Source organism: Gadus chalcogrammus, chromosome 6 (assembly GCF_026213295.1).
Source record: "Gadus chalcogrammus isolate NIFS_2021 chromosome 6, NIFS_Gcha_1.0, whole genome shotgun sequence".
Classification (NCBI taxonomy): Eukaryota; Metazoa; Chordata; class Actinopteri; order Gadiformes; family Gadidae; genus Gadus; species Gadus chalcogrammus.
In genome coordinates, this window is record NC_079417.1 from 3,011,137 (window position 1) to 3,024,589 (window position 13,453).

Genomic DNA, 13,453 nt, shown 5'->3' on the forward strand with positions numbered 1-13,453 from the left:
TCATTATGTCCCAAGGACTTAGGGGTTACTATCTAGACTCCCTAAAATGAACGATGGAGCGTCAAAGTTAATCGGGATATCCGAGGAACATACAGGAAGATATTACATAAAGTTCCTCTGCCTCCGCAAACCGGTAGGAAAAGATTGGGGCAGTTATCTCCCCTACCGCTCATCCACAGAAGTCCAGGGGTCAACCAGCGCCGGGGATTCTTCTTAAGAGTTTAGGGAAATCCCCACCTCACCAAACTGAGGAGGTGGGACCCGCCCTATAGGACCCTGAAGGAGTTAATGCACTGTCCAGCAGACCTGATGTAGTCTTAATATATCCAACAGCCTCTGATTTAAGGTCTAGAAGTATTGTTTATGTCTTAAGCTCGTTGGGCCCAACTGTCTGTCTGTGTTTCGTTTATCTTGACAGGAGCGTGCTGGAGACTGGTTGAGTAGTAAGCAGGGTTGGGGTTAGTAAGAGGTATTAGGCATAAGCACAAGTACTATATGGAGCAATAACGGGAATACTGGGTGGGCGACACAGCTGTACAAGTTGGTCCTGTTGTTTTCCTTTGTACCCCGCATGCATGTGGCTTTTTGTTGCACACACATCCCTCAAACTACACACTATTTTTGTTGGTGTTTCATCATGAGTCCATCGGGGTTTGCACAAAGGCCCAGAAAAAAAATGTGTGGTCATTGAGGAGGTAAAAAGAAAAGAATCAAATGTAATCAACTAGAGCACAAATGTGCTCTATGTGCCCTAGACATGGCCTCCAACCATCCACTTCACTTCGTGGAAACACTGTATACAGCTGGCACTGCTGCTATACTTTATCAACATTTTCACCTTCGGTATGATGATCTCTTGTAGCTGCATAATGGCTGACGGCATATTGCAAAAAGATAGCTCAATATGCGGGGCGTTGTCTGGGCGAATGGGCATAGAGCACCTCCACACGCTGGACGAGTAAGCGTAACAGACCTACAAAATACACACACACAGAGAAAAATACAACGTGCAAAGGACCATATCATCACATCAATTATGAAACGATGAACTAATTGTGACTTAATCCAACATCGATCTTTGTAATGTTAACATCTCTCTCATGGCGGGAAGGGCATGAAGAACTACCCCACCTTTCTGTACTTTTCATTCGGCTGCTGAGCGGCTTCAGCTCCAGAACCGATCTGCCACCCTACACCGGGTCGCCGGACTTGAGGCGTGCTCCGGATCCAGAGCTCTCACCACTCAGCATTACTGTCACTTGTTTACAAGACATACCCCGGCCCAGAGCTGACAATACTCAGCTCTGCTGTCATTCGTTACTGTAACTAGGTAGCTCCGGTCCAGAGCTCAAAGTGTTGTTAGTTAGCATCCTTGATTAATGATGTAAATGAAGCGTGTGTCGTGTGTGTGTGTGTGTGTGTGTGTGTGTGTGTGTGTGTGTGTGTGTGTGTGTGTGTGTGTGTGTGTGTGTGTGTGTGTGTGTGTGTGTGTGTGTGTGTGTGTGTGTGTGTGTGTGTGTGTGTGTGTGTGTTTAGAGGTCTACAGTCCTATGCGTTATTGGTCCAAGCAAGGTCGGGAACTCTGCTGTCATTGTGTATTTGCATTGTGTTACTTGTGTCTGGCATTTTCCCTGCTCATACGGCCGTTGTCCAGCCAGGATAATAGAGCATGAGAGTACAGTAGGTCACAGGCATTTTACCTTTTCATCGTCCAAAATGCATACAGCATTAACCAATAAACATCAAGTAACATTTGTCAAGCTGCAACAACAACGGGCCACATTCTCTTTCACTATGACTGTCTGGGTAACAGTTAAAGTGATTGGGTGCCAGACTGTTCCCTTGCACAGAGAAAACAAAAACATTGTTGGAATAAACAGCAGCAAGGCTTTGTGGGTAAAGCTCTGTGTATTATCGTATCACGGCCGCTGTGTTTAATGCATTGTCCTCTGTGCTATGCCAACTCTTTATACCAGCAGTTATGCATTTGAAGTTCAGTAGGTCTATCTAAAGTTAACGTGATTTAATGCGTGAAATAATGATAATAAAGCGGATGTTTAACAAGCTATTGACTATTCCTCTCTATGTAGGCAGCATACTTGTGTACGATTAACTGTACCTATCGGCTCATCTGATTAACGGTCTCTGTGTGCCCTATAATAACCTCTCTGACTCCGTGGTTGGTCAAAACACTGCTGGCGTCAGTTTTTTTTTTGTGTGTTTAGAATATCTCATAAGTTTGAAATTAAAACCTAAAAAATCACAATATGAATAAATAATGTTACCATTACCAAGATTTCATCCTGGCCACGCCCCTTTCGACGCGCCACCGGGCGACGCACGGACGCTGCGCGCTTTGGAGTCCCCAAAACGAACCAAGCCTGATCCTTCTGTTCAAGGTTCTCAGTCATATTGCGGGGGAATAGTCTAGAGAAAAGGACGCATCTAACTCATCTTGAATAATGTCATATATCCACCTTGGTGGCGTTTATTCTGTTCTTTTATTCATATTCTCATCCATGGCGGCGGTCGACCTCCAAGGTTTACCTCACATAGCATCTTCCAATTCTTCCGACCATTTTCTATATTTTGCTTACGGAAGTAACCTACTCAAGGAGAGACTGCAGAAGAGAAACCCTTCGGCCACTTTCTTCTCGGTTGGATACTTAAAGGTAGGCCTGCAGGTTGATTGATATAAAATGTAGGCACCTTCATGAAATTACACACGACGTAGAATTTAACCTTATTCTTTTAGACAACAACTCGACTCCATCATTTGTTTTACGGTACAGTACAGCTCCAAGTTGTCCACGGTCGAAATGTGTGCATTTCAAGGATAGGCCAATCTGTGACCTGCACACTAATGGCAATAATATTTAATAGCCCATGTAACCCTGCAGGCCTATTTCACCCTCAAGAAGATACATAAGTAGAAGATAGATATTATGAAAAAAATCAAGACGAAAATAATGAATTGTAAACAAAATGTTTTATTGCTTCCATCTAGGATTACACTCTGAAGTTTGGCTGGTCAGAGCATTTCGGCGACGTCAACAACTGGCACGGAGGAGTGGCCACCATAGAGGAGAGCGTAGGAGAGGAAGTGTGGGGCGTTGTCTGGCGAATGGGCCTTGAGAACCTCCAGACGCTGGACGAGTAAGAGAAACAGAACCAGAAACCTACACCCCCACCCAGATAAGAGAAACAGAAAGTATGGAGCCCCTAAAGAGACCTGCATAGAAAAAAACAAAAAAAAACTACATTTTCTACGACAAACAAGGGAGAGCATGCATTGAATTCTACTTTGAGCTTGGGCTCAATATACATTCAAGGTAGCGTTAGGCTGTAGACATGTTTTTTTACACTGCAGTAAAAAACACCCTACCGTTTTTTTGTTCACCCCACTTTCTTTAAAAACATTTTTTAAGTACTCTTGTTTAACAATACAACCGAATTATTTTTGTATATGATGCCCTGGTGCAAACTATTCTACAGTTTGAGTGAACATGAATGATCTTTCTAAAAATAATAATCTTTGAATGGTGAGTGCGTTATTTCTCCGACCTTGAAATAATCCAACATGGCTGTTTGTCTCTCTTTCCTGTGATATAATATGAATTGAACCCAGTCAAGAGGGAGTGCAGGAGGGTGTATACAGGCCACTGCAGGTGAATGTCACCACAGCCAAGGGAAACACAGTCTGCAGGAGCTACCAGATGAATGACTTCTACCCATTCATCACCTCTCCGCCTTACAAACAGGTGGGAATGCATGCTTAACAAAATATCACAATGAACCTGAAATACTCAAGAAGGGGTTCAGGCAAGTTGTATTCTTTCAAATAAGGGTTATGACTATATTAAGTGTTTTGAAAAAGATTTATGCTGGTAGGCTCACCCACAAATGCAAATATAGATTGTAACGAGGGGGGGGTTAGGCAGAACCCAAGTGCACCGACAGACGACAGTTGTAGGACAGTTTCAAGGACTTATTCTGGTACAGGATCGGGCGGGCGGAGAGCAGACAGTAAAGTCACCGACAGGTGGGCAGGGAATCGTCGGTGGGTCAGCAGGCGAGGAGTCGGCAACGGGAGGACAGAAGAGCAGAGCGGGAGTCGGGAACTGGAGAGCAGACAGACCGACAGGGACTCGACGTCGGGCGGGACGGTCAGGCAGGCGAAGGGTCGACAACAGGAAGTCAGGCGGGTGGATCGGGAGACGGGGACAGAGGAGCAGACAGACCGACAGGGACTGGACGGCAGGGAGTTGCGGGAAAGCTCTGAATGAAACAAGAGACAATCTGGCAGAGTGAAAGGAGAGGACTGTCATAGGGGGAGCACAGGTGAAGGTGGCTGGGTTAATTAGGGCAGATCAGGGTGGCAGAGGGTGAATGGGAAAACCAGGGGCGGACCATGACAATAGATGGATATACATTTGCATACATTTCGCACATTATTCAAAATCAATCATGAAAAGAACCAACCAAATGATAATTTCCATAGCAATCGGGCAAAGCGACTTATAATTAGTGAGTTTGTCAGAAGAAAGAGAAACAATATCTGTACAGTGAAGATGTTCATAGAACCAAAGGCCAAGCACTGACAATTGTTAGGTTAATCCATTCCCTGTATAAAACACAGCTAGCAGTACTAATGTTAAATACGACTGTTGATAACACTTATAAATATGACTATTTGATATGACTGATGGGTCTCAAAGAGTGATTTTCAAACTGTTCTACATGCAGGTCGTGTGCCTCGGTGCGAGGCAGCATGGACTTCCCCTGGACTACATCGAGAAGCTGGAGGCTGTGCAGACCAACGACTACAAGGGCCCGTCCATCCTGGACACACTGGAGGGGATAGAGGCCTCCTCATCCTAATGAACCATTAGGATGTCTCCTTAGGGGTTTATCTCCTACTCTAATGATACCTGACATGAAGGAGTACCTGATCAATAATAAACACACCTGGGTGACATATAGGCTTAATTCAATCTGAAAACCAGCTGAATTAAGTTGTTTCTATTTTACATAGACCTATACTGTTACACGTGTTTAACATAGGCTTAATTTTTTTACTTGACAAATTACAAATTATTTACTGATGCATTTGCTTACATTTGGTAATAAGCATATAAAGAAATAAAGAGAGTTATTTGACTTCATGTGGACATCGTCTCATAAATATTTGACTAATTGACTAATTTCATTAATCAAGGTTTCAGGTTTCATCCTCCTTGCCCCGGTTCCCCATTTACACTTCAGTGTTGTTCAGTGTCATATGTGTCACTGTCAGAAAAGTAGGAAGTCTTCAGTCGGCTACTCTCTATTATCTTTATTCTTTTGGGTTAATTCAGGCCGACATTCGATCTATTGTTTCTTTTATAATTTAATATAATATCGTGTAACTCATGCTCTATTCGTCCGTCTATTTTCTCGTCGACACGTTTTAATATTGAATATTGTTGATCGAGCTCAATCAGCTCGATACGCCTACAGACGAAGATTTGGATGGGATTCTCTGTATAAACCGAAGGTAGGATTCACAAGTGGGGAAACTGTGTGCAATAAGGCCCACTGTGACTGTCACATTAAGTAAATTGACCGTCCTACATTTCCATTTCACGTTCAAACAACGTGCGAGATAGTTGCTTTCGTTTTATTTGGCAAGTGATAGGGAATGTTACTTGTCAAGTTTGAACTGAGTATCGACTTCCGAAAATAATGGGAGTTTGTTTAAAAGTTGCCTTTGATACATCGCATAATCAGTACTGATATAACCTAACCCTTCCTCCTCGTAACCGCGCAGTCGATACCAAACATGATGGGTAACGGAGAGGAAGAGTTCCTTCCGCCCATATTCGGTCAAGTGCCCCCATCGCGGATCATCAACTGGCACAGAGAACTTCTGGTGTCCCGGGCCAAGAGCGTGCAGTGCATGTTGGACAACCTTCTACAGGGTGACTTCTTCTGCGCAGAAGACGTAGAGATTGTGCGTCGCACCCCCACCAAATCAGATCAGGTGAGGCAATAAGCTACAACAAAAATAAACCCTAGAATATATTCCATCAATAACTCTATTAGTCTACTCACTACTCTCTGATACTAATTGATATTAAACGAATATTTCTTTAGGCGTTGTTTTCGGGGGGGTAGGTCTAGCTTAAGCTATTTCAACTAATTCTAACACTAAGTGTTTAAATGTCTTAAGATGCGCAAAATCTTGGAGCTGATACAGTGCAAAGGAGAAGATGTCTGCGAATACTTCATTTACGTCCTGTACAAAGTGCATGACGCGTACATGGATCTCCAGCCGTGGCTCGAAGACATACAGTACCAGCCAAGTGAACCTATGCTGATGATAAATGTGGTTAACACTGACCCAAGTAAGTCTCCATGTTAAATGAAAACTATGCAATAAGATAGGAGGAATGCCTGCATTTGCCAAAGCTCAATGATGTTGTGTAGGCCTACACATTAAATGTGGTTAACACTGACCCAAGTAAGTCTCCATGTTAAATGAAAACTATGCAATAAGATGGGAGGAATGCCTGCATTTGCCTAAGCTCAATGATGCTGTGTAGGCCTACACATTAAAACAAACTCCATAATATCCAGAATATCCACAATAATGGAAATCCTGACAATCTATTTTGGGTCAATGGAGACTTGTGAGAATCAGCCCACACACAGACATGTCTTCTTTTTTTTAACATGAAACCCCCATTGGACTTCTATATTAATATTATAGTCTGTGGTACAAGTGGAGTGTTTATAATCATCCTGTGATACTAATATGACTACTTTCACCTTTTCTTTGGCAGTCAGCAAGTATTGTGACACGTTGAGGCATGAACTGGGCCGGGACACCCAATTCATCATGTCCTATGCTCAGCAAGAAGAGGCCCGGCTGGAGGACCTCTACACCCCCACCCAGATGGAGCTCATCAACGACCGCAACGAGAGCCTGGGCTTCCTGCAGAACCAGGACCAGCTCCTGGACGAATCTGGGGTCTTCAACCCTCAGGGTGACGTGGTCTTCATTACAGGTGACGCCGGCATGGGCAAATCCCTCCTCTTGCAGAAACTCCAGAACCTCTGGTCGAAGAGAGAGCTGCAGACGGACGCCGTCTTCTTCTTTCGGTTCCGCTGCAGGATGTTCACCGCCTTCCAGGAGACGGCCGAGCTGTCGCTCAGGGACCTGCTCTTCAAGCACAGCTGTTACCCTGACGACGACCCGGACGACGAGGTGTTTGAGTACATCGTGCGCTACCCAGAGAGGACCATCTTCACGTTCGACGGCTACGACGAGATCGAGGGCGACGTGGACCTGCTGAACGTAGAGCAGGTGGTCTCGCCAGAAGACAAGGCCCACCCGCTGCTGCTGCTCAACAACCTTCTGTGCGGGAAGCTGCTCAGGGGGTCCCAGAAGGTGCTGACCGCCCGCACCGGGACAGAGTTGCCAAACAGGGTGGTCAGGAAGAAGGTGTCGCTGAGGGGCTTCTCCCCCGCCAATCTGCAGTCCTATGTGGCGCTGCACTTTACGACACCGGAGCACAGACAACTCGTGTCCGTTCACCTGGACGCCAGCCCCCACCTCTGTGGCCTCTGCTCCACACCGCTCTTCTGTTGGATCGTGTTCAAGAGCTTCAAGCACCTCCGCGCGGTACATAACGATTTTGCGCTTCCAGAAAAATGCATCACGCTGACAGACGTCTTCATGTTGTTTACTGAGGTGTTCATCAGCCGCTGGGCCTTGCCGGCGAGGCATCTGCAAAAGAAAAGGGCCCGGTGCACTTCAGAGACCTTCAAGTTGGGCCTCAGGCCCCTGGGAGCCCATGCCAAATTGGCCCTTCAAGGCATGGAGAAGGGGCGCTTCATTTTCAACCAGGAAGAGGTTTCAGCCTGCGACCTGACAGAGGAGGACCTGCTCGTGGGCTTCCTGAGACCCGTCCACCGCTATGACGCCTGTGGAGGTGAGGCCACCTATGAGTTCCTCCACATGACCCTGCAGTCCTTCTTGGCTGCGCTCGCTTTGGTGCTCGACAACAGCCTCGACGTGGCATCCATCCTTCAGTTCTTTACGGAATGCAAAAGGAAGCGGGAGGGTTTAAATTTGCCTTGCGCGTCGTGCATTACCAAATCTTCGAAGCTAAGAGAGAGGGATGTGTTCAAGAGCAACGAGCATCTACAGTTTACAAACCTGTTCCTGTGCGGGCTGCTCGCCAAGGACCAAAGCAGCCTCGTGGAGCACTTGGCGCCTCCGGTGCTCTTGAAGAAAAAAAGGGCTCTCCTTAAAACATACCTGTCCACCAGCATCAAGTCCCACCTACGGGGCCTGCCCACCTACAAAAGCGCTGAGGGCACAAGAGTTCACGTGTTGCCCAATTTTGTGTGGATGCTGCGGTGCATCTTTGAGATGGGTAGCAATGACGTGGCCCAGCTGACGGCGAAGGGCATCACAGCCAACTTCATCAAACTGGGCTACTGCAACATGTACTCCGGGGACTGCACCGCCCTCAACTTTGTGCTGCAACACCGGCAGAAACTGTTGGGAGTGGACATGGACAACAACAACATCAACGACTACGGCGTGCAGCAGCTCAGGCCGTCCTTCTCCAAGATGACAGTGGTCAGGTAAAAGACCAAGATGTTTCGTTAAACTGAATGTGAAATAACTACACAAAAAGGCAGTGGTGGTCATCCCTTTAACCTTGAAACTGTTTGGTTCCAGGTTGTGCGTCAACCAGATCTCGGACAGTAGTGTTAAAGTGTTGGCGGAGGAGTTGGTTAAGCACAAAATAGTGAAGGTCCTCGGGTGAGTGAACATTAATTTGACTCAATCTATAAGCTTTAACTGAGTAACTTGCAAAATTCAATACGGTCAGTTTCGGGAGCCTAGGCAGCTGTGTTCAACGAGGTCATCCACACATTTCCTGATTTCCTGATTTGAACGTTTTCTTCAGCCTCTACAGCAATCACATCACAGATACAGGAGCCAAATATGTGGCTCAAATCATCGAGGGATGCCCAAGACTGCGTGTTCTGAAGTAGGTTTATTCGCAAATCATATTTCATGTTATATCACATGATATGACATAACATCAAAATTGTTCCGATAAAATATGCATGACTTCTCTAGTATTAACCACTCAAGGACATTTCTTTGTCTAGGCTTGGTAAAAACAAGATCACCAGTGTTGGGGGGATGTGTTTGGCGAATGCCATCAAAATGAGCACATCGATTTTTGATGTCGGGTAAGACTTGCTGTTCCATGTTGACATCAGAACGCCTATATTTGTGGTTCAGGTAATTTGTGTTAAGAGATGCTTGCATTGCCACTGCCTGCGTTACTGATCCTTTACCGAATATAGAGTACCACAGAAACACCCAGAACCTCAATGAATATCAATGCAACATACCCACCATCCTCCGCACTATACAAACGTGATACCAACAGCAATAATACATTTCAAATAACAAAGCAACTTAATTACATTTTCCATATGTTTTGGACATAGTAAAGGATGTTGTACAACTTAAAATTGACAAAGCCATTTACACCCCCCTTCTTGTCTTGTTTCTAGAATGTGGGGGAACACGGTTGGTGATGAGGGAGCCAAAGGGTTTGCAGAGGCTCTGAGGAACCACCCCAGCCTCAACAGCCTCAGGTTCGGTGGCGAGGCCTCACGTGTGCGGGCCAAGATTCCCTTTATCAAAGTGGCAGTGAACATGAATTGTCTTGTTATGGTTTCAAACCTATATTTCAAGCCTTGTCTATGCCAGTTTTGAAACTGTAACTGAAATTGAACTGTTATCTAGAGACAACAGGTGTAAAATCACATGTTTTTTGCCAGTGTCAACCAACCAGTTTGTGAATGTTCAACTGTGTGGGGGACATGGGAATCCTAGATCGATCCATGGTGCTGCTGGCCTATGAATGTGACCCTACAGAACTTTGTCACATTCAACTCCAATCACACCGGGTTTAGTAGCACGCATACTAAACCCTGTGTACTACCTACAAAAAGTATCACAGAGTTGCAGTGGCTAGTAACCATCGACAAACACCGCCCCCTCTTTCCTAGAACTCTCAGCCCGAAATGCATTAAAATAATCTGCCATGGTTGTTTGTTACAGTCTCTCGGTCAATGGCATCACTTCAGAAGGTGGGAAGATCTTGGCTGAAGCGTTACTTGAAAACACCATCTTAAGGATCTTCTGGTAGGACCCAGAGATACAGTTTACAGTACAGGTCTGTGGAGGTGGGGCGGCGTCTGGCCTGCAGGGGGAGTATGGAGCACCAGGTCTGCTGGGGTGATTGGGTCCGATTGCTGACAGGTGTCTGCAATCAGACCCAATCAGGAAGTGTGTATTTATTAGGGGTGAAACGGATCAGTGTGTCCACGGTTCGGTTCAGATAACCGTTTTGGGCCTCGGTTTCGGATACGGTTCGGATTAGGATCATGTCCGTGATAGTAAATAGGCAGACTTTTTTTTGACGGAGGGTTTGGGGGAGAAACACAAAAATGAATGAGACCCACAGGCTATTTGCAATGTGTTAATTGACTGCAATCAGACAACTTGCAAGGCTTTTTTGTGCAATAAATGTTCCCCTAAATGCATTTGAAAACATGGTGCACTGAGTGTAACATGTAAGGGATAACGGCCGACGAGGCTTAGAACTCTGGCGACGAGCGCAGCATGAAGCCAGAGTTGCCTCTACCTGTCCATTATTTCCATCGAACCGGTCGACCTCGAAGGCCGTTATCCCGCTTATCACCCGTTTGTATTTATCTCCCGTATATTTAGAATATAATTGTATCAATTACTTTCTTTAAATTTAGGAATCGTGCGCTTGAAAAGCCCAGTTTGTTTTGAACGCTGACAGGCTGAAGGGAGGGGCGGGAAAAGTATCATTGGCTCGGGCAGCACTGGAGAGAATGCATTCCGCTGGGTCCTAAACACCCTTTTGTTTCGGACGTAGGCTACAGTAGGCAAAATACGCTACATAAGGCAATGCCTTCATGAAACCGAAATCCGCGGATCTCCAGAATGCTCCGAACTGTGGTAAACGAACCGAACGGATTCGGATACAATTCGAATCCGCTGCAGGCCTAGTATTTATGTGCCTGCTTGTCAGACGAGTCAGGACACAGTTCTCAAGCGAAAATGGAGCGAACTCCCGTTTATTTCTCCTTCGGAGCAAACAAACACAATGTCAAATGAACAAAACGTTCTTTCCTTCCGTCTCGTGCTCTTACGACGCTCTCTCGGGCTCGCAGAGAGCGTCTTCCTTCTCTCTCTCTCAAACCCTGACTGAAAGACAAGCAGGCACATAAATAGCCACTTCCTGATTGGGTCCGATTGCAGACACCTGTCAGCAATCAGACCCCGTCACCCCAGCAGACCTGGTGCTCCATACTCCCCCTGAAGGCCAGACGCCGCCCCACCTCCACAAGGTCACAACACTGTCTCGACAGGACCACGTGACTAGCACGGTCAAAATACTGTGTTAACAGGTGCCTGCTAAAAGCATTGACGCGACTGGTTCATTGTTTTTAGGTTGGTGGAAAACAAACTGACGGACGAGGTCGCCCCCCATCTGGCAAAGCTGGTTAGGGCAAACACCGGGCTGTCTCACCTCTGGTAAATCACACATTTCACTGTACCCACCCTGTACATGCCGTCACACACAGGGCTGTCCTGTCTAGGGTGAATCCACATTACACCTAACACACCCTGTAATTACACAAACTTGTAATACCAGAGGAGGGACTTAGTTAGTTTCCTTTGACTCCAGGTTGATCAGTAACCAGCTCACTGCAATTGGGTTGAGACTTCTCCAGGAGGCCCTGGCCCACAATACAGCCCTCAAAGAGATATGGTAGGTTACCAGAGTGGAGTCGTGGTCAAAGCATTACTGCAGTTTGGACATTGTGGTGACTTTTTGTTGGATGGTGTAAATTTGTGAAGTTGCCCCAGGAAAAGGAAGTGGAAGAGTGAACTAAACGCTTGGTGTCAGATGTCATGCTAAAAATTTCACTTTTTTGAACTGTGAGATGCGTTGGCTGTTCCGTAAAAGTCCCAACATCTGCCAATCTCTTCACAGTGTGAAAGGAAATAATGTTTCTGAAGAGGAAGAAAAGCAGTTTGAAGCCGACAAACGTCTGCGGTTTCATTGAGCGCAAACCTTTGTGAAGAGAGTTAGAGGCATTTTCTTCCGTGCAGGGTTTAAATGCTATTCATAATAAACTGGTTTTATATTGAACACTAGACAGCAGTAGGATAACAAACCATTACTTTGCATCTAGTTACTGGTGTTTTTAAATGTACTCTTCTGCATTTGTTACAATTATACATGTCTTGCCTTTATGCAGATTTAGAAGAATGGATCCACATAAGCAACTATGTCATAAATCATGTACAAAATTATGCATTTTATTTATAGGTATGACCACACGCCTAGACTAAGCATTGGCATCTTCACAGGGGAATATTCCGGAGCAAATTTATTTTAAACATAATTTGTTGTAGTGTCTGGAAAGCCTGATAGCTGTGGTTTACGTTTACTGATTACCAGAAAGAGACAGTGTGTGGGCATTTTACTGTGTTATGTTGAGTGACATAATCAATCATTTAAAACTACAGAAGCCCAACCTAGAAACTCCACATGTTTAATATGATCAGAATGGCAATTATTGGAAAGATTATATTTCACGTTAGCTTTGACTGAATCTTCTTGCACATACATCTTTTTGAATTGACAAGATTCAGTTTTTTACTGCAAAAGTTAACCTAAAGTCAAGTCACTTCAAGTCACCTCAATTATTGTTTTGTGTAAGGTCTGCTCAAGCAATTCTTGAGTGAGCTGGAGAAAAAAGTGTGTCTTTACTCTACAGATAGCAGTTAGAAGAAACATTGTAGATAAAAGGATAAATTGTAGTTTTATCGTATTCCATCTAGATCAATAATTTTTTGGTTTGGCAAAACAATAATTGTAGGCATTCATTCACAAACACATGCCCACAGAAACGCACAGAGACAATAACTTTGAATTTGAAATGGGTTATTGAAAAGATTAGCTTTTTCTTTTACATTTGCTTTCTGTACATATTCACAACATAAATGAATTCTATCATAGAATGCTAACATAGAATGCTACATAGTGACGCAGACTTCCTGGAAACAACAAGCAAAACAAACCTCCACGTTCTTTTGTTACAAAGGTTTGGGAAAACTTTTCAAAATAAATGTATTTTCATATCATTGGTTTAGTTTGGTGTATTTTATATGTGTGCAAACGTGGCAAAAAAGTGACAATGAAAATTTTTAAATGTAATGCAACGATGTACAGAACTACACTGCTTAAAGGTGCTTTGCTAATAATATTGTACAGGTAAGGCTTTTATTTTTTCAACCCAGTTCAACAGAGGGACTTGCCGTATATTA

The 13,453-nt window shown here is 44.8% G+C and overlaps 2 protein-coding genes across 2 annotated transcripts; both read left to right on the plus strand.

Annotated features, from left to right (window-relative positions):
* Positions 1 to 2,338: 2,338 nt before the first annotated feature.
* ggctb (gamma-glutamylcyclotransferase b) lies at positions 2,339 to 5,199 on the plus strand. Its single transcript, XM_056592746.1, has 4 exons — positions 2,339 to 2,672; positions 3,008 to 3,156; positions 3,629 to 3,761; positions 4,747 to 5,199. The coding sequence occupies exons 1-4, from the start codon at positions 2,463 to 2,465 to the stop codon at positions 4,879 to 4,881; spliced, it is 627 nt and encodes a 208-aa protein (XP_056448721.1). The 5' UTR covers positions 2,339 to 2,462; the 3' UTR covers positions 4,882 to 5,199.
* Positions 5,200 to 5,250: 51 nt separating this feature from the next.
* On the plus strand, positions 5,251 to 13,453 carry nod1 (nucleotide-binding oligomerization domain containing 1). The gene is made up of 12 exons (XM_056592745.1): positions 5,251 to 5,536; positions 5,810 to 6,022; positions 6,212 to 6,386; positions 6,825 to 8,637; positions 8,735 to 8,818; positions 8,967 to 9,050; positions 9,175 to 9,258; positions 9,589 to 9,672; positions 10,142 to 10,225; positions 11,567 to 11,650; positions 11,805 to 11,888; positions 12,114 to 13,453. The coding sequence occupies exons 2-12, from the start codon at positions 5,822 to 5,824 to the stop codon at positions 12,184 to 12,186; spliced, it is 2,850 nt and encodes a 949-aa protein (XP_056448720.1). The 5' UTR covers positions 5,251 to 5,536; positions 5,810 to 5,821; the 3' UTR covers positions 12,187 to 13,453.

Coding starts and splice junctions, on each gene's coding strand:
- nod1 (XM_056592745.1), top strand. CDS start 5,822: ATGATGGGTAACGGAGAGGAAGAGTTCCTTCCGCCCATATTCGGTCAA. Junction 9,051..9,174: donor CCAAGACTGCGTGTTCTGAA/GTAGGTTTATTC, acceptor TTCTTTGTCTAG/GCTTGGTAAAAACAAGATCA. Junction 10,226..11,566: donor ACCATCTTAAGGATCTTCTG/GTAGGACCCAGA, acceptor CATTGTTTTTAG/GTTGGTGGAAAACAAACTGA.
- ggctb (XM_056592746.1), top strand. CDS start 2,463: ATGTCATATATCCACCTTGGTGGCGTTTATTCTGTTCTTTTATTCATA. Junction 2,673..3,007: donor TCTCGGTTGGATACTTAAAG/GTAGGCCTGCAG, acceptor GCTTCCATCTAG/GATTACACTCTGAAGTTTGG. Junction 3,762..4,746: donor CCTCTCCGCCTTACAAACAG/GTGGGAATGCAT, acceptor TTCTACATGCAG/GTCGTGTGCCTCGGTGCGAG.